We start from the raw sequence: 23,750 nt of genomic DNA on the forward strand, positions 1-23,750 counted from the left end.
AGGTCCACTTTCAAAATAAATAAGGGATGGGGGGAAAGAAGGAAAAAAAGAGGGAGGTTGGGGGAAAAATAGTCAATTAGAGTCTCCATAGGACATGAAGCTGATAGTAGTGTTATATTGGCCAAACTGGACAGTCTCTATGGGAAAGAATTAATGGACACAAATCAGATAATCCAAAAAATTAACACACAGAAACCTGTTGGGGAACATTTTAACTTGCCCGGGCACTCATTAATGGATCTCAAAGTCACCATACTGTTTCAGGCCAATTCCACAAGCTAAATACACAGGGAAGCCTTGGAACTTAACTTCATTCACAGGTTTGATTCCTATCACAAAAGTATGAATAAAGACATTGGCTGGATGGCCCGCTACATTCCACATCTTAATGACATAAAAAAACCAAACAATGGGTACTTAAGAACAATTTGCAACTTCTCTATCAGCTTCATGTACCATGGACACCCTTGTCTACTTGACTATTTCTTCTCCCACCCCTCCTTTTTTTCCCTTGTCCCCTGCCCCACCCCCTATTTATTTCAAAATTGGACCTTTAATAACTCTATTCATTTGAAGAAGTGTGTTGTGCCCACGAAAGCTCGTGATACTATTTACATGTTTTGTTAGTCTTTAAGGTGCTGCAAGGCTATTTGTTTTAAGTTTATCTGAAGAACAAAGGGTCTAATTTTGTGCAGTGCTGAGTCATTCTGAGAGTCGTCACTCATTACTGAAAGAAGAAAGAGATGCTGCAATTCATAAGACTGGACCAAAAATTGATAGAACAATGGCATGCAAAGTCTTTCCATAACAGTAAAAGCTAATTCAGGGTGGGGGACTGCTTTCTGGAAAGCCATGACTCTGGCAAGATTTAGGAGTTATGATGGCTATCCAACAGAATAAAAACTCCCAATGCAATGCTGTGGCTATGAGACTTAATACCAGCTGGCCCTCCAAATACTATCAGTAAGGCGCTGTGTTTGTCAAGGGATTGGGGAACGTCACAGATTCTGAGCCTTTCCACGACCTCCCTTACTTCTGCAGTGACTGGTGTGACTGACCCTGGGGCTACACAAGCAGCTCATTCTGGGGTCAGCTCAGGTGGCCCAGGGGACAGCCTCTGCAGGAGCAGCTCTGCAGCCAGCCACTCGGGTATCCCCACAGCCAGCCACACCGCCCACTTCTGGAATGATCCCAGGACCAGCCATACCAGCCACTGCTGTGGCAGCCGGGCCTGGGAACTGCCTGAGCAGCGAGCGGTGTGGCTGGCCGTGGGGATTGCCTGGGGAGCAGACCTGGGGGTGGCCTTCTGCATCCCCCAAAATTGAGTCATGGGTATGTTGCATAAATTTGCAAGGTTCATCCCCTGGAGGCTAGTCTAATTTGCCCACAGAAGAGAGTCACACTTTCAGGCTGGGTCCAACTCAATTTTATTGCTTGCAAGCAAGGTTCGGCTAGGGAGCTAAGTGTTCAAAGCAAAGCCGACCCCCAGCATCGGGTAAGCAAGGGGTCTTATAGGGTTAAGATCCTTCCTGGTTTATGTGCCTTAACATGATTGGTTACCTTATTTTGCTTCTAATATCCTTGGAAGTCAGGTTTATCTCCAAATAAGGTTAGCTGCACTATGCAAACCTGCTGACTCTGAGGTTACAGTTGTTTGTTACATTTATTCGCTTGCTTAACAATAGGCGGGTTACACTTCCTACTTGCCTGCTTGAACCTGTCACAAGTGAAATATATATCTACATTCTTACTCAAGCAGGAAACTGGTTTCATTTCCTGCTACAGGTATTTTATAGGGTAACTCATGAACCAGTCGCGGGCTGCAAATCTGTGTTTATTGTTTGTGACCTGTCCAGGACTTTTACTAACAATAGCCATGATTAAACTGTAGCCTTAACTATCAGGGACATGACAAAACAATGAACTCTGTCAGGTGTCATATGATGTTTTCTTAATTTCAGGACAGTGATTTAAGCCTGGATCCTGAACCGCACTTTAATGCGCTTGAAATAGGTGCCTCAGTTCTGAACACTAATCGGACCCCCTCTGTATCATCTAGAAGCTCACACAAATCTTCCAACACACCCATATCTGACACTGCATGTAAGTGATATATGGAGTATAAAATACTTTATTTTAAAATGAGCCTAATTACCCACAAAAAAGTGAGTGTATCATTCTTGGTGGTATAATGGTTACTGGTTAGATACTGATGGTACTGACAACATGTCAATTAATTCTCTTGCCCATGGACAGGTAAGTATTTAATTTAAGGTGGTAAAATGGGCTGATGTAATAATTCAGGTCTTTGGAATAAAGGAGGCTACTTATCAAGCCCGCTGCTTTTGAGTTCTATAAAGATGCAGTTTACAACTGCTACGCACAGTTCTCAGCTAAAATATACTGTGTTGTCCTACAAGTTAGTAAGGTCATCAAATAGAAAGTTCTGAAACTCAAGGCTAAATTCAAAAGTGATGCATAAGGTTTTGTTACCATCAAATATTGGGATATCAGATATTGGGATAGAGAGTACGCTTATTAAGTTTGCAGATGATACCAAACTGGGTGGGGTTGCAACTTCTTTGGAGGATAGGGACATAATTCAAAATGACCTTAGCAAGTTAGAGAAATGGTCAGAGGTAAACAGGATGAAGTTTAATAAAGAGAAATGCAAAGTGCTCCACTTAGGAAGGAACAATCAGTTCCATACATACAAGATGGGAAGCGACTGTCTAGGAAGGAGCATGGCGGAAAGGGATCTAGGGGTCATAGTGGACCACAAGTTGAATATGAGTCAACAGTGTGATGCTGTTGCAAAAAAAGCAAATATGATTCTAGGTTGTATCAACAGGTGTGTTGTAAGCAAAACTCGTGAAGTCATTCTGCCGCTCTACTCTGCACTAGTTAGGCCTCAGCTGGAGTACTGTGTCCAGTTCTGGGCGCCACATTTCAAGAAAGATGTGGAGAAATTGGAAAGGGTACAGAGAAGAGCGACAAGAATGATTAAAGGTCTAGAGAACATGACCTATGAAGCCAGGCTTCATGAACTGGGCTTGTTTAGTTTGGAAAAAAGAAGATTAAGGGGGGACATGATAGCGGTTTTCAAATATCTAAAAGGGTGTCACAAGGAGGAAGGCGAAAATTGGTTCCTCTTGGTTTCTGAGGACAGGACAAGGAGTAATGGGCTTAAAGTGCAGCAAGGGAGGTTTAGATTGGACATAAGGAAAAAATTCCTAACTGTCAGGGTGGTCAAATATTGGAATAAATTGCCAAGGGAGGTGGTGGAATCTCCCTCTCTGGAGATATTTAAGAACAGGTTAGATAGACATCTGTCAGGGATGGTGTAGACGGAGCTTGGTCCTGCCTTGAGGGCGGGGGAGCTGGACTCGATGACCTCTCGAGGTCCCTTCCAGTCCTATGATTCTATGATTCTATGAAATGCATTGGTGATACATGTAGGAACAAAGAATGCAGGGTACACACTGATGGGGAGGGTGGGCTGCATTCTGGAAAGCAATGACTGAAAGCATTTAGAGGTCATTATGGCTGTCCAAATGAATAAAAGCTCCCAGTACAATGTTGTGGCTGAGAGAATTAGAACAATTTTTGGAAATACAAATGGGGAAATGCTGAGTAGGAGAAGGGAGGTGGTACTACCTCTATATAAAGCATTAATGAGACCATTACCAGTTCTGTAATCTGCACTCTAAAAAAGAATGTTGAAAAGTTCGAAGAGATTCACTTATACACCGGAGATTGATCTTCTGGCGTTCAGTTTAGCGGGTCTAGTTAAGACCTGATAAATCAAATGCTGAGGGTGCCTCTGATCAGTGCCAGTACTTCTTACAGTTGTGTAGAATAAGGGAAGGTGATGTGAACAGAAGGTGCCAATCTTGATTTAAGGTATGCCAGCTCCATCTACATTATTTATGTAGCTGGATTTGCATACCTTAAGCCAGTTTTCTGTGTCTAGTATAGAGCTGGCTAAATGGATGTGGCGTATTCACCTTCATTTGAAGCCTTGAAATCTGGATTGGCTATCTTTTTCTAAAAGAGAAGCAGTAGTTCCAACCAGAGACATCCCTAGGGGAATATGGTGTCTGGGGCAACTCCCTCCCCAATGCCCCAAGTGAAGGGCTCAGGGCAACCCTCCTGCCACCATACCTGCCACATTTCTGCTCCACCCCCGTCTCACTCCTTCTCCCAAGCTCTGCCTCTGCTCCCATTCTTGCTCTGCCCCCTTCCCCTTCCCCTGAGCAACATAAGCACCCCCTCCTGCACTCTGCACAGTGGTGGGAGCTGGAGCAACCCAGCAGCCTGCTACGCTCCACCCCCTGACAGCCTCGCCTATCCCACTGTGCTCTGCTTCACTGTGGCAGTGAGAGAGGCCAGTATGGTGGAGCAGAGCAGGCTGCCAGGTTGCTTCAGTTCTCACTGTTGAAAGAAGGAGGCTGACCCCAACTGCTGCCCCATGCCAGGCCCCCAAGTAATCTCCTGAGCCCTGACCATAGGACGGTTGAGGCAGCTGCCACAGGGCCCCCCAAAGTGTGGAGTCATGGGGTGGCTGCCCCAAGCTGTCCTATGGATGGGACGGCTCTGGCTCCATCAGAAGTTATGGTCTGGATGCAGGAATTGTTAAATGAAATTCAATCACTTGTGTTATGCAGGAAGTTGAACAAGGGAATCATCATGTTCCCTCCTGACTTTACATATTCCACACACTCCTGAGGCGGAGCTCAAGGGGTGGCACAAAGGTGTCTTTAAATACTAGGTTTGAGCTCTCCATACCTGAGGGCACCAGTTAGAGCAATGGGTCCCAAACCACAGGCCATGGCCCAAAGATGAGCCATGACACAGTCCCAGCTGATCCACCATGTTTGGAGTTTGGGAGGGGTATTCCTCCCCTATATTGTATGTATTGGTGGAGTAGAGGCAGACAATCCCTCTTGCCCAGGAGAGCCCTGTAATTTTGCCAGGTGGCAGAGGGCAAAGCAGAGCCACCGGATGATGGGCTGACCCGGAGAGTTAGTGACTCCCAGGGCAGCCGGAAGAGGCTGGATGGTGTGTGGCCATTCCTGCTGTGTGTTACTGCACCCCGTGTCCCGTGGCTGTCAGCCCCTCTGGAGGGTTGACCCTGTGCCCATCGAAGACCGGGGCTCAGTGGTGTCACTCTCTTTCTGCCTGGAAAACACTATGATTGGGATTGCCAGTCAATGGCCTGGCCTGGCCCAATCACCTGCCTTTGCCTGGCACTTCTGGGCCCGGAGCCCTTTCCTCATTCCCAGGCAGGGAGTGTCTTTGTGGGCACCTGCCTTGCCCCTTCACCCTCTCACTGGCCTTGGCCCCTGCTGAGGTAAGGGGACATACATGTCCCATGGTGCCCCTCTCCCTGACAGATGCATGTTAACAGTGGGCTGCATTGCCTATTAGAGCTGCACAGATGGGCTTCAGGGGAAAAAAGTTTGGGAACCCCTGAGTTAAAGCAGCATCAGGCCACTCTGAATTAGGTCAGTACTAACAGCCTACAAGGCACATTCTGCTGGCTCAGGATCACTGGCATTGAAGGCCTTTTAGCCAGGCCCCAGGTAAACAACTTCCTGCCAGTGGGCTGGAACAGGGTGGCATAGGATTCACTTATGAAAGGGGAATCCCTATCTTCCCTTTTGGGACACAGCTTTGGACTCTTTAGGTGGAGCAATGACTGAGTCTGGCCCCGTATATACATTTGCACGGATCCTCATCAGCTATCAAGTTTCACTGGCATCATTGGCTCCCCTGGATTCCAGCTGGAGTTTGATCAGACCCTACAGTATTGCTAACTATGTCTCACAACTCTGATTGTATATGGTGATTATTCTTAAATATGAAAAAAAAATGTTGTTTTTTTTCCTACAGCCACGCCAATCACAGAGTCCAGTGGAATTCGCTCTTTGCAAAGAACAACCAGCATACCTCAGGATTCATCCATGCAAAGACTCAGTCAAACTGCCACTCTTCAGGTAGGTTCACAACGGAACTTAAAAATAAATGGAATTTACCAGGAGGAGTTAGATAACAAGCCATGTGTAAAATAGGCCACAGGTTCACTTCAGCAAGTGAAGGAAGAGCTCTGCAATGGCCATCGCACTAGAAGACCTGAGATTTAAAGAAGCCGTGCATATGAATAAAGTTTTGTCTTATTTTTTTTAACCTAGGCGTCTTTGCCTTCTCAGCCATCATGTGAGCTTCTCCCACAGCAGCTGCTGCCCCAAGCAGCTTTGCAAAATCAGCCTACATCTATGGCACAGGTTAGTTGGGGGTTGAAAGTGGAATAGGTTACGTCACCATCTCATGATGTTTTCCCACTTCACCAACCTCAGGTAGTTTTGACCTAAAAGTACACAGGCTTTAAAACTGTTATAACAAAGTAGGAATATCCTTTTGATTCTATACGCACACACACACATTCTTAACCCTACCCATCTGCTGCTGAGAATTTTTTTAAAAACAAAACACGAATGTCTCTTTTACAAAGACACTTAATATCTGTTTTGCTCTGATGATGCAGAAAGAACCGGCATCAAAGAAAACACAAATTCAACAAATCTCATTCCCTGAATTATGCCATATCAATGGTGATACAGATAAGGGACCAATTCCTCCTTCGGGATCCAACAGCATGGATCCTAGAAGTGGGTTAATTAGACCAGTCTTCATTAATTATGCTTATGCACATTGATTTGTCTTAACTTTTCTTAGTGTCCCACATCATTAATGAAGACATTAATTAGACCAGTTGCTCTGAATACCCAACTGGTCTCGTAACAAGACAGGTTTCCTTGGTACTTGATTAAAGGAATAAGAAACTATGTGTTTTCTCATAACATTGTGTCTGTCTTTCCACGGTTTCCCAGAAATGAAGTCATATGCCTCTCATGCTTCCACTGCATATGACTACTCCAAAGAAGCATATGTTGTTCCCTTATGGCTTATGCCCAGGAGGCTCTAGAGGACCACAGATTTAAAATAACAAAATCCCATTTCTCCTTAAGTTTAATTTGCCTCCATGACAGTGTACAGTAAATAAGTAAATAATAACCCAATTTATCAGCTCTTAGTGTTAATTTCCTTTTGCAGATGTTCTTCTCTGCTATTCTCAAATACTTTTTGAAACTTAAGTGTGGGGAAGCAGCTCTGTGTCCCTGGAAGGGGCGGGGCTTCCAACAGGAAGAGGTGGAGCCAAGGGCAGTCAGCCTTTAGCACCACCCAGACCATGACACCCCTCAGAGATGCATGGAGTGGTGGAGCAGCACTCCAGTGGCAATTCAAATGGGCCCGGACCTCTTTAAATCTCCAGGGAAATTGCCCCTTTTGCCCCACCCCACATCAGCGGACCTTTTTGAGTGTATTTCCCTCTTGACTTTCTGTATTCACATTTCTTCTCTGCCTTCAGATGTGAATCTGAAGAGATATCTTCTTATTTGTTTCCCACCAGCCCCAGCTGCCCCATCCATTCTCACTGGAACAATTACTGGGATCCCAATTCCATTCCTTTCTACTCCCATTCGAAATATAATCTATTCTGTTCTTCAAGTTCTTACACCATGTTCCTCACAGTAGTATCTGAGCACTCTCCAGCCATGCATTAAGCAACAGGACAGACAAATATTTGTTCTCTCATCCTCTCCCCTAGGAGAAGCTTGTACAATGGCGTGCCATATTTTGGACTTGCTCCCCTTCTGCTTGCTCCACTTTCTCCCCAACAGAAAATTGACGAAGTAACCATCTACCTCCCCTCAGCTTGCCTTGCCTTTCCTTTTCCTCCTACCACTCTCACCTCTTTTTCCCCTGCCACAGATTGATAGGTCAGCTATTGGTTCAGTACCAGAATGTCTATGGATTAACTAAAGTTTGATTAAATGGAAGCAAACCTGTCTCAACACTATTATCTGTAAATCCTCCTTTGGACAGCTAGTCTCAGCCAATCATACAGCACCTCTGCAGAAGCTCAATGAGCAGGACTTTTTCACTCCTTAGTGCGTTCAGTGAAGGTTGCAAATAGACTACTGCTAAGTTCAGGTTGTTCAGTTTTACCCTACATAAGAATGATCTCTAGAAAAAGTTAGCAAGGAGGATTAAGTTACCGAGAGCTCACTTGATCACGAATGAGGTCACCCATATGGGGGTTTATGTCACTTTAACTTGTGCATATTGATTTGCCTCAATTTTCCTTAGTGTCCCTCATCATTAATGAAAATAGTCCCAAAGAGTAAATTATTTACTGTTTTCCTAGAACATTTTACTGAGTATCTCTTTCAGGCAGTCACATCTCTACTAGAGGTAGTCCACTACATGATTAACCAATAAGATTAATTGATAAGCCTAGCTTATTGACTACACACGCTCCCTTCTCTACCCCCCCCCCCCCGCTGCCTCTGTATCCAAAGCAGCAAGGGAGGGGGAGGGCGAGCCAATGCCTGATCGGATCTGCCCACCCCTCCACCCATGTGCTGCTGCCTCTGGGGCCAGCAGTGCGTGTGTGTGGGCCTGTGGGAAGGCCCGTGGAGGGAGGGTAGAGGGCCCTGCTGCAGAGACCCTATGTGGGGGGGAGGACTGGACTGGGGGTCACCCTGCTTGGAGGCACCCTGGCTCCTGAGCCAGGGCTGGATGTCCCTCCAGTAGCTGCCACGTGGGTGGGTGGCTGCAGGAGGGACATCCAACCCTGGCTCAAGGTCTGGGATGCCTCCCGGCCGCCATTCAGGGGCCAGGGTAACTCTGGCCCTCCCCCCTGCATCAGGCCTCTGCAGCAGGTACACCTGCACCCTCGTCACGGGCATCGCTGCCGGCCCCTCACCTGGCCTATGCAGCAAGCAGAATTATAACTCCCAGTAGCCTACCATGTGGCAACTGCCAGAGGCACATCCAGTCCTGGCCCCAACTCAGGGGCCAGAGTGTCCCCCAGTTCAGTGCCCCCCCCCAGTGGGCCTCACCACCAGCCTCCCCTCCCCCGGAGCTTTTTTAGCACCCCCCTACAATGGGCTTCTTTGGCAGCTCTCTTTCCCCCCCTCGCAATTTTCCTTCTCCCCCCGCACCCAGAAACCCAGCAGCAGCATCATACCTTCAGTGCTGCTGCTGCTCAGGAGTCATTGGTTGCCAGTCCCTGTTGGGTTAGCAGCGGGAAGGAGGGAGGTAGGAAGGAGGTGGGGCAGCTGAGGAGGGAGGGGCTGTGGGATGCAGAGTGATGTGATGACATCACTCTGTCAACCCGCAGGAAAATCTTTTTTTAAATAATATAAAATAGTCCATTTTCAGAATGGAGAGAAGTAAATAGTGGTGCACCCATGGTCCTGTACTGGGACCAGCCCTGCTCAACATATTCATAAATGATCTAGCTAAAGGATTAAACAGTGAAGTGGCAAAGTTTGTAGACAATACAAAATTACTTAGGATAGTTAAGTCTAAAACTGTCTGCAAAGAATTGCAAAAGGGACTTCGCAAATCTGAGTGACTTGGTAACAAAATGGTAATTGAAATTTATTTGTAAAGGTATTGCACATGGCAACATATAATCCCAACTATCCATGCAAAACAATGGGGTCAAAATTGGCTGTTAGCCATCAACAAAATGATTGTGGTATCATTGGAGTAGTCTGAAAGCACCATGGTTCTGGAGAACAGCAAATTTATAAGAATCTTTCTCACTGTGCCTCTGTATATTGTCCTGAAGCATGGATCACTTATTCTCCAGCTTCAGAAGACTTAAATGATCTCCGGTCCTCAGTGGGGCAAACGCAGTTGAATAATGTAGTTGTTTTTAATGTGCATCAATATCATACTAGGGAACTAGATATCAATAAGATAGCTGATAGTTTCATCCAGAAAGCTACAATAAAACAAAATGTCTTTGAACTCAGACGTTAGTGGAGAGACCTCGTAGGTGAGTGCAATGATTTTAATACACTGTAATTCATGATAATGTTATTATTTAGTTCATAACAATTTAATCATTCTTAAAATAGCAAAGATATCAATGATAGACACATATTCAATAACTAGAATATGACAGAAGTATATAAATATGCTGAAAATCGCCTCTCCCCAAAACTGGCAGAGCCTCTTCTACCCCCACAAAAAAAATCATACAATTTTACCCGTTTGTAACAGGTTCTGCCCTTCAGGTGAGCGCCCCCAGGTGTCTGAGGGAAGTCTCACAGTCTTTACTTACCCATCTGTGGTGAGTAAGTGTCCTAGCAGTGCCCTCTTCATTTACCCCCTTGTTCCAGATGTGGTTTGCAAGAGGGTTGGGGGGAATCCAGGCCTGCCCACTCCTCTGGGGCCCGGTACAGGGACCCTAAATTGCAGTCATCTGCTTAAGTTTCAATGTCCACAGTCGTTGTCCTATATCTGGGCCACTTCCCCAGGATGCTGCTCCATCCAGCTCCTCTAGGGTCTTGGGATTGAACCCATTGTCTGGATTTGGCTGGGTTGCCCTGGCTTCTTGGCAAGTTTCCAGCCGTAGAACCAGGCTCTGTCCAGCTACACTGCGCAGCTCCCACTCGGAGCTGTCCAACATTCTACGGTTTCCCCAGTCAGCCCTGAGACCTGCTAGGGTTGAGCTCCAGGAAGGAACTGCCTGGCCCTGGCCTAGCAGCTCCTTTTATATCGGGCTGCTGCACCCTGATTGGTTACCACAAGGGCTGCTCCTCTACCCAGCTCGGAGGACCTCTCCGCTGCTTCTGCTGATGGCCAGGATGCTGAAAGTTCTCCAGCGGGAGGGTCAGCTTTGTCCAGCCCATCACACCGTTCAAAAGCAGCTTCTGGCAAAAATGAAAGTCAATAGCTATGTGCAAGGGTATGTCTACGCACAAAAAAAAAAACAACAGCGGCAGCAGGTCTCAGAGCTCAGATCAACTGACCCCCCTCTTGCTGTGAGGCTAAAAATAGCAGTGTAAATGATTGTGCTGGAGCATGGTCTCTGAGACCAAAGGAAGGGATCTCAATGCCTAAGCTCCAGTCCAAGCATCTACACTAGAGCGGACAATAATTTTTGAAGGGAAAGCACTCCAAGATTTTGGTAAGTGGTCAAGGATTACACTTCTCTGTGGAGGAAGTGTGGGTCCTGAGACAAAGGTTAAGTGCAAAGGGAGTGTGGGGTAGGGAACTGGGGTGCAGGAGAGGTTGTGGGGTCTGCGAGGAAATTTGGGTGAAGGAAGGGGTTTTGATATGGGGTAGAGGCTTGGGGTGCAGGGTCTGGGTGCAGGAGAGGATTTTGGCCTGGGGGGAGGAGTGTACAATGCGGTGGAGGGTTTGGGAGGGACTTGTGACCGGGGGGCGGTGCTTGCAGAGGGTTTGGATGGTAACCTAGAGCAGGAGGGGGATGGGTGCAGGAGAGGATTCTGGACTGGGAGAGGGACGTGGGAGGGGGTGCAGAGTCTGAGAAGGACTTGTAACCTAGGAGAGAAGGGGAGCAGATGCTGAGAGTTTGGATGGTGACCTGAGGCATGAGGGAGTAGTGACCTGGGGCAGGGAGTTGGGGGAAGCAGGGGCTAGGGTTCCAGAGGGAGGCTGTGGCCAGAAGGTGCTTACCAAGGCAGGCTGCCTGCCTGCTGCTGCCCCAGGATGCTTAAAATGACTGGCTGCTCCCTGTGGCTCTCTGCTCCGGGCACTGGGGGAAGAGGGAGACTTCACACGCTGCTCTCACACCCAGCAAAATCTCTCAGCTGACATTAGCTGGTTTCTGCAAAACCTCCCCCCGCCCCTGACACCCAGAGCAGAGAGCATGAGGGAGCAGCCAACTGCTTAAAGCGGCAAGGGGCTGCTCTGAAGCAGCTAGCTGCTCTATGCCGGCAGCCTGTTGGTCAGATTCAATGGCTTGGTGGGCCGGATCTTGCCTACCCTGGTCTACACTGCTGTTTTTAGCCTGCCCCAGGAGTCTGAGTCAGGTGACCTGAGTTTGGATACTCACTGTCACAGGAGATTTATTTATTTTTTTTGGTAGATGTACTCTACATGATTCACCTAAGATAGGGGTGGGCAAAAGGGCCTCCGCGGGCCGGATTCGGTCTGCCAAGCAGGTGGATCTGGCCTGCGGAGGCCCTTCTGCACCCCTGCCCCAGGTCAGTTAGGGTCTGGAGGCGGGGGAGCACACGAAGCCTTCTCTGCTCTGCCCCCACCCTTCATTGTCCTGAGGGTGGGGGAGTGCACGAAGCCTCCTGCTGCCCTGCCAGGAGCAGCGCCGCGCACTGCTCACGGGGGGGGGGGGGGGGGAGCTACGTGAAGCTTCCTTCGCCCTGCCCCGGCTTTGTGGGGAGGATGCTTTCCGTGCTCCCCCGCTCCCGGGCTCTGATTGGCCTGGGGGTGGGGAAGCGTGCCAAGCCTCTTCCAGGGCATCGGTGTCTAGTGGGAAGGGGAGCAAAGGGACTCCTCCACCCCCCAGACTAATCATGGTCTGGGGGTGGGGTAGCCCTGACCCTTTCTGTTTAGGCCCCGCCCCTTCTGGCATGGCCTGGGGCTACTTCAAAAAAAATTTAAGTGGCCCCTGGGCAGAAATGATTGCCCACCCCTGACCTAGGACAACTTTATTTTAAACAAATATTTTTCCTGGCTTAAGTACAGTGTTATGTCTGACTTCTTGTTAGCCTGTGGTTTTTAAAATTAAATCTAAAATACAATTATAACTGATTGTAGTTTGAATATAAATGATCAACTTAAAAAACAAATCTATCTATTAACATACTAGTTGATTTGTCTTTTTTGTGGGAATGCACTAAAAATCCCACCCAAATCCAGTGCATGCTAATGAATAAATTAGTCATAATTGTGTCTGAGAATGCGTAGGCGTTGTTAAAAAAAAAGCAGCAAGAAAAAGTAGAAAGTGTTTCTGTCTTTCATGTTAGCACAACAGTTCTTGAACAAAATTATGATAAGCTGTATCCAAATATCTCACAGATTTTGTCTTTCACATATAGCCATATTTGTTATCTATTATTGTCTGGAAATCTGGTACTTCGTGATATTCTGAATACACCACAGAAATATAGAATTGATATAGTCAAATGATCGATAATTTTATCCAGCACTAATGTTAGAGTTAGAATAGTATGTTAATTACCTTGATTTAAACTCTGTCATTTGTGATAAGCTTACAGCTTGTTTCCTAATTAGTTGAGCAGCTCTGAGGTAAATATTGTAAGGTAAAGAAAGGTTCAAGGTTGCTCACATATCCTCTTAGGAAAACACCTAGTAGGTGCCATTTCCAAGCCGTAGTATAATATAACTCTGTTTCCTATGTTGCACGATAGGATTGCAGAAAGATTAATTTAACAACAAAAAAATGTTTCTAAAATTCTGCTTCTAGTGACCCATTTTCAACAAACCAGCTGATTGTTTTTGTTTAAACGTACTAGTAGGAGAAGAAGCACAAAGAGGAAAATATGGAATTAAATACTAATAGTGTTTTAGCTAAGTTTAAGAACATGCTAATTACAAATAATGTGGATAATTTATTTCAATCAGAAGCAATGTATTTTGGCTTTTACTTTTCACAACAAATTTTAAACTAATATCTAGACATACAAATAATTATTTCTTAGAAAATTATTTGGGAAAATCATATTCCAGTCCCAAAGCATCTAAAAATTGAAATTGGAATGAGTACATTATAGCCTGGTTAGGCAGTGAGAATGAACCATTTGTTTTAAATTGCTTTTTCGTTCAAAACTGTCTGATAGAAGAAGTCCCTTTTAGGACTGACAGGAGTTTCAAGCCTTTGTAATAGAATTTGTATGGGGGAGTTAGTTTCCATGAGTGAGTTTTAAAAAACAAACCCACCTCTACAGATCTATGGTGAAACAGGGATTAGTTTTGCCTAATACGGTTGTGTACTACTTGCTAGCACAATTCCACTCCCTAATGGCATAGTACCAAGAGGATCCAGTGAAACATTGGGTTCAGCCTTGAGCAAGTGGAGTGTGATGCTCTTTTGGAGGAACTTTTCTTCTTCCTAAAATGTCAGAGGTTTGCATTCACCTGTGAGTCAGGTTAATATTTTCTATTTGGGATAGAATCAGAGATAGAGCTAACCTTGCCCTCCAAGGAATTTTGAATCTGTTTTCAAATGGAGCAGAGATGCCAGATTTCATGTGACTGTGGAGTTGTTGTTGAAAGGCAAAAATAATCTGGATAACAGTGCCTTAAGGAAAACTCAACACATGGTTCAATATTTGCCTACCTTCAATAAACACCCTGGGATTAGTCCGGCAAATCACTGAGTATTCCCAACTCCTGCTGAAGTCATTGTGGAGTTTAGAGGTCTCTCATAGCAATAAGTGGCGTATCTCAACATCCCAATCTCTCACCTCTGCAGAACACACAATTACCCTCAATATAGAACATACTAAATGGATATGAGAATATGGGAGGACAACTGGGGCAAGGAAATATCTCTGAAAAGTAACCTTTGATTTGGTGGAAAGCTAACTCTTCTTCTATATGAGTAAATACAAGTTCTCTTCCCTTCTCCCCTTCAGAAAGTTTACATGGAGAGCTCAGATATTTTCTGTAGGGCATACAGGGAAGGAGGTACTTTCTTTCACACATGGAACAGTTCTGTGAATGAAATCTAAATGTGATAAGCTAGATCCTCACTCAGCTGGTTTATCAGCATATCTCCACTGAAATCTGATATGCCATACAGACTCACCGATACCAGACTTCCATGCTGGGTACTGTAAAGAATGAGTTCTGTCAAATGGTCAGTCTCAGTACTAATCAAAGATGAAGCATCTAAGGGTGAGTCTACACAGCACCCTAAACTTGAAATAAGAGTTTTATTTCAAATGTATTTTGAAATAGCTTATTTTGAAATTTGGCATGTTTACACAGCACCAAATTCCAAAATAACATGCTATTTTGAGACATCCCTTAACCCTTGTGGAACAAGGGTTACTGGGATGCTGAAATAGTGCTCCTGTTATTTCAAAAAAGATTTCAAAATAATGGGCAGCTTGTGTAGACGTGGAGTAACTATTTAATAGCTGTGTCATGTAGATGTACTCTAAGATCACAGACAACAAAGAGAAAATGGTGATGATCCTGCAGTCCAGTCTGCCACTCACCCTGTGCCAAGATGTGTTTCAATCTATACATCTTTTGTAGCCCAGATTTTATCACATATTCCAAATTACAGTTAGAAATTTGCTCTTGAAGTCAGTGAATCTGTCCAAACACTTATATATTCCACTACCCTTCAAATGTCCAGCTACAAAAAATTGAAAGTTTTGACATACTTATAATAGAGTTTAGTACGAGACTTCAGCAGATCATTTTGTTTTATCCTTTGCATTTCAAGTTTAACATTTTTGACAAGATGATTTCCATTAACATTAATTTGCTATCAATTTTTTTTTTTTTTTTTTTTTTTGTCCTTAACATTATTTGGCCCTGCTTATCCCTTATCGGTTTTGGTTAATTTGTTAATCACATAGCATGGCCTAACAAGCATATACGCAGTTTAAAAAAAAACACCTTTTGCAGTTCTGAAAATTGGTTAGGCTCTCAGATATATGCTCAAAGCTAAATGTGCCTTTTAAATCCCTTGACAACTTCTCTTCAGTTCTTTTAGGCCTATGTGGCAGCAATATATTTCTATCATTAACTAGATAGAATTTAGACATGGTGTGAGCAAGTCCAACACCATTAATTTAAGATAATCCAGCCCCAGACATCTTTTTGCCCAGTAGCACATATCCATTTAGAAGAAAGATCCCACTGTCTTAACCACTAGTGTGTTTTGTTCAAAGAAAGGGTTATTTGATTGAACCCTGGGAATCAAAAGATTCCTCCAGGCAGTACTGAATGCTTGATAGGGAGAATTCTTCATTGACCTAATTACCTACCACCTCTTGCAGGATGGGGGTTATTATAGTGGCTGTAAAATCCTTTCCCTCTCTGTAGCAAGTTTCTAAACTACAGTGCTAGAATCACGTGGCTGGAGCACCACAGCCACTGCAGTGTTTGTAGTGGAGACATACCCAGGGTGCTCCTAAACTCACTTGTGGGATGATGCTATCTTTTAGTGACAGCTAAACATCAGTGTTGCAGGCTGATAATAAGACAATAAAAAAGACACCCCCCCCTCCAGGAAGAGACTGATGTGATTTGAGGTAATATCAATGAAGCTCTATCATTTAAACAGAGATGCCTGAGATGGAAAATAGAAAGGAAGATGCCATGGTGCTCAGATGTTAGCATATACCACAGATACATTGTGACTATATTTTGCAAACAAGAAACCAAGCGTTCCTTCCAGAAGATAATAGCACAGAGTACATTTCTTACCAGAATGGCCGGAAAGTGACATCATTGTTTGTCTTCTTTTTTTTCAAGTTCTCAGCACAATTTAACATGTTCCAGACCATCAAGGAACAGTTGGAGCAGCGAACTCGGATGTTGCAGGCCAACATTCGGTGGCAGCAGGAAGAGCTCCATAAAATACAGGAACAGCTCTGCTTGGTCCAGGATTCCAGTATACAGGTGAGTAAAGGCAGTGTCATCACAAGAGGCAAACAGAACATTCTCAGACTCTGCATTTCTCCGGGGTGAGCTGTTTTCATTTTATTTGCAGCGCTAAAGAAAATTGAACTTGAGAAAACTAATTTATCTGAGTCAGGATATCACTCTGTGAGTCTGTCAGTCACAAAAATCAAGAACTGGTAATATCTGTCTGTGGAGGAGGGCTTGTCTTAGCAGTAACAGGATGAAATGGGAAGGCCTGGCCATCTTGCAGATTAGTGCTCCATATTGGAGCATTTTATCTTCTGAGACTTCAGAATGAGCAGTTCCCATTGAAGGGTATTTAGGCTGTGACACTGGTATCACCACGGCTTTGATGAGGCCTTCATTTCATTAGCTTCCACTCACTTTTTGCTTCAAGTTAGACCTACTAGTCCTCAGTATCAAGTCTCTGAACAGCTCTGCCTACATCTCCTCCCTACTCTTCTGCACCCCAAACTTTGTATATGTTCCAGCCTAGCTTGTCTCTTTCACCCACTTCCAAACTTGTAACTACTTACATGCCACTTCCACAAGTTGGAAGTGTATCACAAATAACATTTGCCAAACATGTTTGAAAAACTGATGAAAAAACACCTATCCCATTAAATCTTCTATTTTTAAAGAGGACACCCCAGGTTGAGTTTGCCTTCAGACTGAAATTTCGTTGGATCTGGGACTCCTATCTTTACTTAAATTTTCTACTATACAATTACACAGTATAACTACTAGTGGAGACAGGCACAGGAGCTGCTTAAAGTGCCTCTGGGAAGTTCCCATTAAGGAAAAGGTCAGGATCTACAAGGGCTTTGGGTCACACATATTTAAGGATAGGGACTCATCTGGAGGCCCTGTTAATGGAAGCTAGATAATTGAAGGTCAGGTAGGGAACTGTTTTAATTCAGTTATCTCTGACATTCAATTCATGGTACCCCTAAAATTAGGTGCAAATGGAGGGGAATTACTATCACACAGCTCTCTATATTTGTTTGAGGAGAATATGCCATGTCGAGAACATAGACATGCCTGGTGTAAGCCTGGGGGACTTCCTTCTGTTCCCTCAAGGGAAGGAAGCCTGTAATACACCCTCCACTGTCTCCCTTCAGCTCTTTCATTGGCATTCCTTCAACCCTCCCACTTCCCCCCCCCCCCCCATATACACCCTCCTCCATGATGAATAGCAGGGAGCTCTGGGAAGAAACTAGCCCAATTTTCATTTTATATACAGGATCTTCAGAACTGGAGTGTAGAAGTCAGCCAAGAAATTCTCTCCCAGTTGGAGAGATGTGGAGCCCAGTACTCTGCATTAGTAACTGTTTCCAAGAGCCTTGTGCAATGAAAGATGAAACTAGCAGGAGGGCTCTGGTCCTTGAACAAAAGTGTTCAAAAACCCATTAAGTCTTTTCTACTGCTTTTACTGACAAATGAAAGTGTTAAGCACAGGAGCAGTAACTATAATCTCAGATATCTGAAAGGACGCAGTGCCTGCTTCAGATTTAAAAATAGTCTAGTTAATGACTAACGCACCAAGAAAAAGGCAGAAAAGATGAATCTGACCAGCATGCTAGAATTACAAATGAGAACATCCATATCCACAGATAATTTACAAGATAGTCTCTCTTGAAAGAAAATGAATTCAGCTCTCAGTGCTATGCCTTTCATCAACATCTATTTTACCAAAAAATAAAATAGTATTGATAAAAGATGCAAGCTTGAAAGGGTAAAACTTCTGGCTTTCTGCATACTAGCGAGAGTTGAGGAACAACAGTCCGAGCTTTCTCATATTTCCTGGCCAGTGTGATTCAGCCATGAAGAGAAGGAAATGAGAGGGAAGGTATGCCTCCATGTCCATTCACTCCTTGGCTGATTGACTGAGAACACTCACAAGGTGGCCAATTAAGAAAGATTTGCAAGATGCTTCTCCTGACCTCGAACTCTGCAAAAATGTTGTGTGAGACACATCATTATATGCAGTTCAGAGATGGGGTTGGTAATTTATCTGAGGTGTGTTTCTTTCCAATTTGTGAGATTTTAGGAGTTAACTTGTGCTGTGATATCACTGTCTTTAAAAGGAACTCAAAGTTAGCATAAATTAAATATGTTGTGGAAAAAAAATACTGGTACATGTTGTACCAAGTATATAATGTTTTCTTGTTTTAAAATTTAACTAGCAGATTGGAATATCCACTGCACTTACATGACCAGTGTTCTGATCCTCTGCTTGGAGGAAGTCCTTTGTCTGACGAGTAAGCACCCCAAATCCTATTAGCATCTTTTAATGAACCGTGTTTCAAAGAAAAAAGAACACTATGATCTAAATTCAGACTCCTGTGAGCAGTCACAACTCTATTATATGATCTATGTATTTAATACAAATGTTTTTAAGGTGTCATTAGCCTATAGAAAAATGGCCAGTAGGATCGTTACCTTAGCATCTATCAAAATTTCTATTAATTGCTTCTTGCTTTTAATATAGAGATTTATAACTTGACTGTAACTTTTCCTCTGAGCTAAAACTTAGCATAAAATAAGTCAAGTTGTGAGTGGATCTTTTTTTTTTATTAAAATAATATAGACATTTTAAAACTAATGTTATAATTTAATGAACATGTAATATGTATTTTTAAAATTAGCTAAATATGTACTGTACCTATACGATGCAGGAAAATATACTCACACAGGAAACACAATGTATCATGTCAGCTCTATTGAAGAAAGGTGTATTGTCTTTCCAAAAAGGAACTGTGAGAGACATGACTGTTAGGGAATTGGTAATACCACTGGTATGTTATTGGACATACCACAAAGTGTTGTGAAGCATGAGGCTGAACGGGAACTATCATTCTGATTTCACTTAAACCAAGGTAAATCATGAATAATTCCACTGAAGTTAATAGTTTTACATAAGTGTAAAATTGATGTGAAATCAGAATCTGACCCAGGAATACCTTCTGCTAAATAAGTTCAGCTATGCATTACAGCCTCTGATGTGGCTTGTGGATATCTGACTAAGCTTTACACATTACAAAGATAACTTGCAGCATTCATAAGATACTGTCTAAAGCAGTGATGGGTAACCGGCATCTTGCGGGCTGCATGTGGCCCATTGGGGTTCTGTGTGTGGTCCACAAGACATTTTACCATTGCCCATCCGCAGGGTAGTCAGATTCTGCTGGTTTCAATCTGCATAGTTTTTTTCCTAATAAGACACACAGAAAACAAGGGCATGTGAAATGAGGTGCATGCTGGTCACATACAACATTGATTATAAGAGCTGTGCACTCCCACTGCATCTGATCAAAGTGCTGCTATAGTGCAATCAGCACACCGTGCAAATTCTAGGTACGCAAGCACAGTTAGCAAAACTACCCTCTCCTGGGAGACCATCTTGCTTATGACAGTCTGGAGGCCACTTAGATGAAAAAGGGCCACTCATGTGGCCCACTCACTAGCCAAGATTGCCTATTGCTGGTTTAAAGTGATGGGTTTTTTTCTCTGTATTAGTGTAACAGAAGAAATAGACCCTAGGGGGGAAAAAACTGTAGCTTTTGAGAAGGCACCACTTTACAGTAAAACAAATAGTACCACATTTTTAACAGAAACATTAATTAGATAACAGGTGCTCTGTTAGCTTTTTGTCCTGGTAATAAGTGCCCTTCATGAGTTGGTTAGGAGTAACACCAGGAGATAGTTATCTAACTGGAAGTTAGACTAAAGTACCATGCTCACCAGTTTATTATGGCTTGGTCTACACTTATGTTACTATGAACAAGCACATGAACTATGAACAAATCACACTCCAGATCGGCATAGCTTTGCTAATCCAAGTGTAAATGGAGCTATGTTGAGGGAAGAGTGCTGCTGTCAATATAGCTGATGATGTTGTGCGAGAAGAAGTGAGGGAGGCAGTATAAGGGTGTGTCCACACTAAGTGGGGGGGAGGGGAGCTATTCCAGCATAAGATTGCTGACATAGGCTCCATAGAGTAGGCAAAGCCATACATGTCTTTTCAGTGACAAGCACTCATTGCAACATTGGGAGCCTGTGCCTAGCTGTGTCATCACTGAAAAGACTCAGCCAGATAGTTTTATTATGTTGAACTATCAGAGACAATATTGAAGAGTAGCTGAGGATTGAATGGGCATGGAATGATTGTCCTGTCCTTACAGGTGATCTCTCCAGAACAGAGTTAATACCCATTGAGCTGCTGCTGCTTCAAGTCCTGTGCTTTGTTCTGTGGAGAGAGGACTTGCACCTTCAGGCACCATTCGTGAACAGGGAATATTCTTTAAAAAAAGAAAATAGGCTGCACAGTGTATATTCTAAAATGGGCATATGATTCACAATTAAGTATAGCACAATAGTAATTAATTTAGAAATATTATGATCTCCCATTTAGAATATGTTAGCTTATTTCAAAGAAACAGAAAAGAAAATGTTCTCTTCTCTCTTCCAGATGTTTTTACAGCAGCCAACAGTGTCCTTGAGCTTTAGCAATGTACAGCAGCCAGATTCTCAGCAGCTACAGCAGAGGCCAAGGGTCATTTCTCAGCAGCAGCTTATCCCCAGTCCTCAACCTCAAGGGCAAATTGCATCTTCCCAACCAGCAAACCAGCAAATATTAAGAGAAGCAAATGTGGTATCAAGCCAGGTAAACATATTATTTCAGTACAAGAAATTGATGTGGATAAAACCCTCCAAAATCATTACCAAATGATCACAGAAAAATGACATCAGTATTGTAAATAGAAAAATGTATGGCCTTTTTTATCTTTCCTTCTATACAAAGCTTCTTCCCACAGCTTTCAACTTTACTTTAAGATCTAGGTTTTTCTTTTAAAGATCTAAACCAGGAGCATTATGCAGCCAGCTTGTTTCTGTTTTAAAACTGAACAGGGGAGTATGTGGAAAGGAGTAGATGACCTATTTTCTTTCATTTTCCTGGAAAGTGCCAGGATGGTATCCCTGCCAGTATGGGCAACATTAGTGAGATCTTTACAACATAAAAAAGGTGCCTTCAGAGTGACATTGCAACTAGTTCACTGACACACATAGTCAGTCAGGACTGCAAAGGCATATTGTTGATGTATGGGTCTTGCCCATAAGGAACTGAACTGAGACCAATATCATACAAGAGCAATAGACTCCAGCCCAGAGAAATTAAATGGAACTTTAATTATTAATGACTGAGAGCTGTGATTCTGTGAGTATGCTCAGCAAAGTTATCTTTCAGCCTTATTACAGAGCTTCCTCTGCATTTCCATTGTTCCTTCTTCAGCATAATCCTAGCACACATCTCAGTTTGTTAACCTACGACTGCTATTCACATGTACAACTTTACCTTCAAATCACGCAGTTGTACTTCTTAGAAATTCAGGTGGAGTGTGGAGGTGGATCCCCTAGCAGCTAAATTCTAGGGCTATTACAGGTGCACAATGGGGGCAGAGGGCAATTCCACTTTGCTCTTTCTCCAAAACCTGGTCATGAATTACTTACATTTCCTTGTCTGCTTTCACTGTCTTTCCTCAGTGCACTTGTATTCAGAACCTACTTTGCCTCAGATGTCCAATGTACCAGATCAGGACATGTCAGCCATTCACTTTTCCTGCCCAAGTAGCCCTCTCTATCCTGAAGTATATCACATGGGTGCCTCCTGTAACATACCTTAAGTTTTGCTCCTATATTCCCTGCCATATACAGGATTGATGTATGTGTGTGTGTGTTTTATTAAAAAAACAAAAACAAAACTGTTTTCTAGAGTCAGAAATCAATGAGAAGTGCACAGGCAATGCAGAATACCAGTCACTCACTCAGCAGTTTAGCTCCATAATTTAGCAATTCTGCTGTGCTCCCGCAGGCTGTGAACATGGCTCCATCTGCTGCTGTAGCACAGGATAGCAGCCAGTGTCATTCAAGTCCAGATTTCAGCCAGGACCGACAACTGAGGTAAATTGATCAATTCTTTCCTGACAAATGCTGTCTTTTATCATTCTATGGCATAATAGATGAGGATTATGAACACTAGGGAAGGTGAGGTATGTAAGCAAGTTGGGGAGCAAAAGGTACTGGAACTTGAGGTCCGCAGACCCCTGGGTATCCACAGACTGTGTAAGGGGTCTGCGAAAGGTTGCCATTACTATAGAACAGTAGTTTTCAACTGGGAGTCTGAGGATCCCTGAAGGCCTCAGACTATGTCTACAATTTCCATAGATCCACAGCTCCATTCAAAGCTTTTTAGGGGTCTGCAACTGAATAAAGGTTGAAAATCACTCTACTAGAGTGAAAATTTGTATGCCTTGAAATTAAAAACAGGTTAAAAATCAATAGATCGCTTAGAATGAGATTGTGACTTGGAAAACATGCTCATGCAGAAGAGTAACATTAGTTCTCTTTTTTGTGTGCAAGACTGTTGCTCAGCCAACCTATTCAGCCAATGATGCCTGGTTCCTGTAATTCAAGACTTGCTTCAGAGATCAGCATGGCTGGATGCCAGGCTAAGTATGTTAGTTGTGAAAAATAAAGCACTGAAATGATTTTTGAGAGAGCATGACCTTTCAGAATGAGCTCTGTCAGTACTAATAAACATCTTTAGGGCATTATTATTCTGGTTCTCGAGTGAGAGGCTTCTAGGGTTGACCTTACCTTTCTGGTAGGTTCAGTGTCTAAAAGTACTGTTGTGAGACATAGAATGCGTTAGTGTGATTTCAGCACACCAACAATAGGGACTCTTCCTTTATTTCTCTCTCACACAGTTGGTATTTGTCCCAATGTTGATTTTCTGATCTACCAAAATGAGCAGGAGAGGAAATATACTAAGCAACTGAGTTTAGCTTCAGTACTGACCCACCTTGAATTACTAGGGCATGATTCTCCTCTCACTCTGGTCAGATTTCATTGTAACTCCGTTGAGGTCAGTGGAGTTACTCCTGATTTACACAAATGCTAGAGAGGGAAGAACCAGGCCCTCAGCATTTTGGTGGTGTGTGAAAAGCTGTTTGTTAATGGAACGAATTAATTTTCATTCCTGCAAAACCAAAGGGGGAAATAGTTGTGTTCAGTTTCTCGCTCACAGTCTTATTCCTGGATCCTATAAAGTAGCTCACAACTGAACCCTTTATTAATAGGAGATGTCTCAGGAAATCTAATAAACTGCAGGATATTGGGCTGATAATTCATTAGCTGGCATTCTTCCTCCCTGAGTCAGTAATTAACCAGTTCCT

The 23,750-nt window shown here is 43.6% G+C and overlaps 1 protein-coding gene across 2 annotated transcripts in view; it reads left to right on the top strand.

Annotated features, from left to right (window-relative positions):
* Window positions 1-23,750, top strand: part of NPAS2 (neuronal PAS domain protein 2) — a 165,121-nt gene that overhangs the window by 136,990 nt on the left and 4,381 nt on the right. Inside the window, exons 13-19 of one of the 2 annotated variants that reach the window (XM_075917107.1) lie at window positions 1,962-2,103; window positions 5,896-5,999; window positions 6,195-6,287; window positions 16,366-16,512; window positions 20,987-21,181; window positions 22,388-22,476; window positions 22,936-23,028. In XM_075917107.1, the coding sequence (XP_075773222.1) occupies window positions 1,962-2,103; window positions 5,896-5,999; window positions 6,195-6,287; window positions 16,366-16,512; window positions 20,987-21,181; window positions 22,388-22,476; window positions 22,936-23,028 (863 nt within the window). The remainder of the gene's footprint in view (window positions 1-1,961; window positions 2,104-5,895; window positions 6,000-6,194; window positions 6,288-16,365; window positions 16,513-20,986; window positions 21,182-22,387; window positions 22,477-22,935; window positions 23,029-23,750) is intronic. The other variant, XM_075917108.1, reaches the window with a different exon arrangement.

This window comes from Pelodiscus sinensis, chromosome 1 (assembly GCF_049634645.1).
Source record: "Pelodiscus sinensis isolate JC-2024 chromosome 1, ASM4963464v1, whole genome shotgun sequence".
In the NCBI taxonomy this organism is placed as follows: Eukaryota; Metazoa; Chordata; order Testudines; family Trionychidae; genus Pelodiscus; species Pelodiscus sinensis.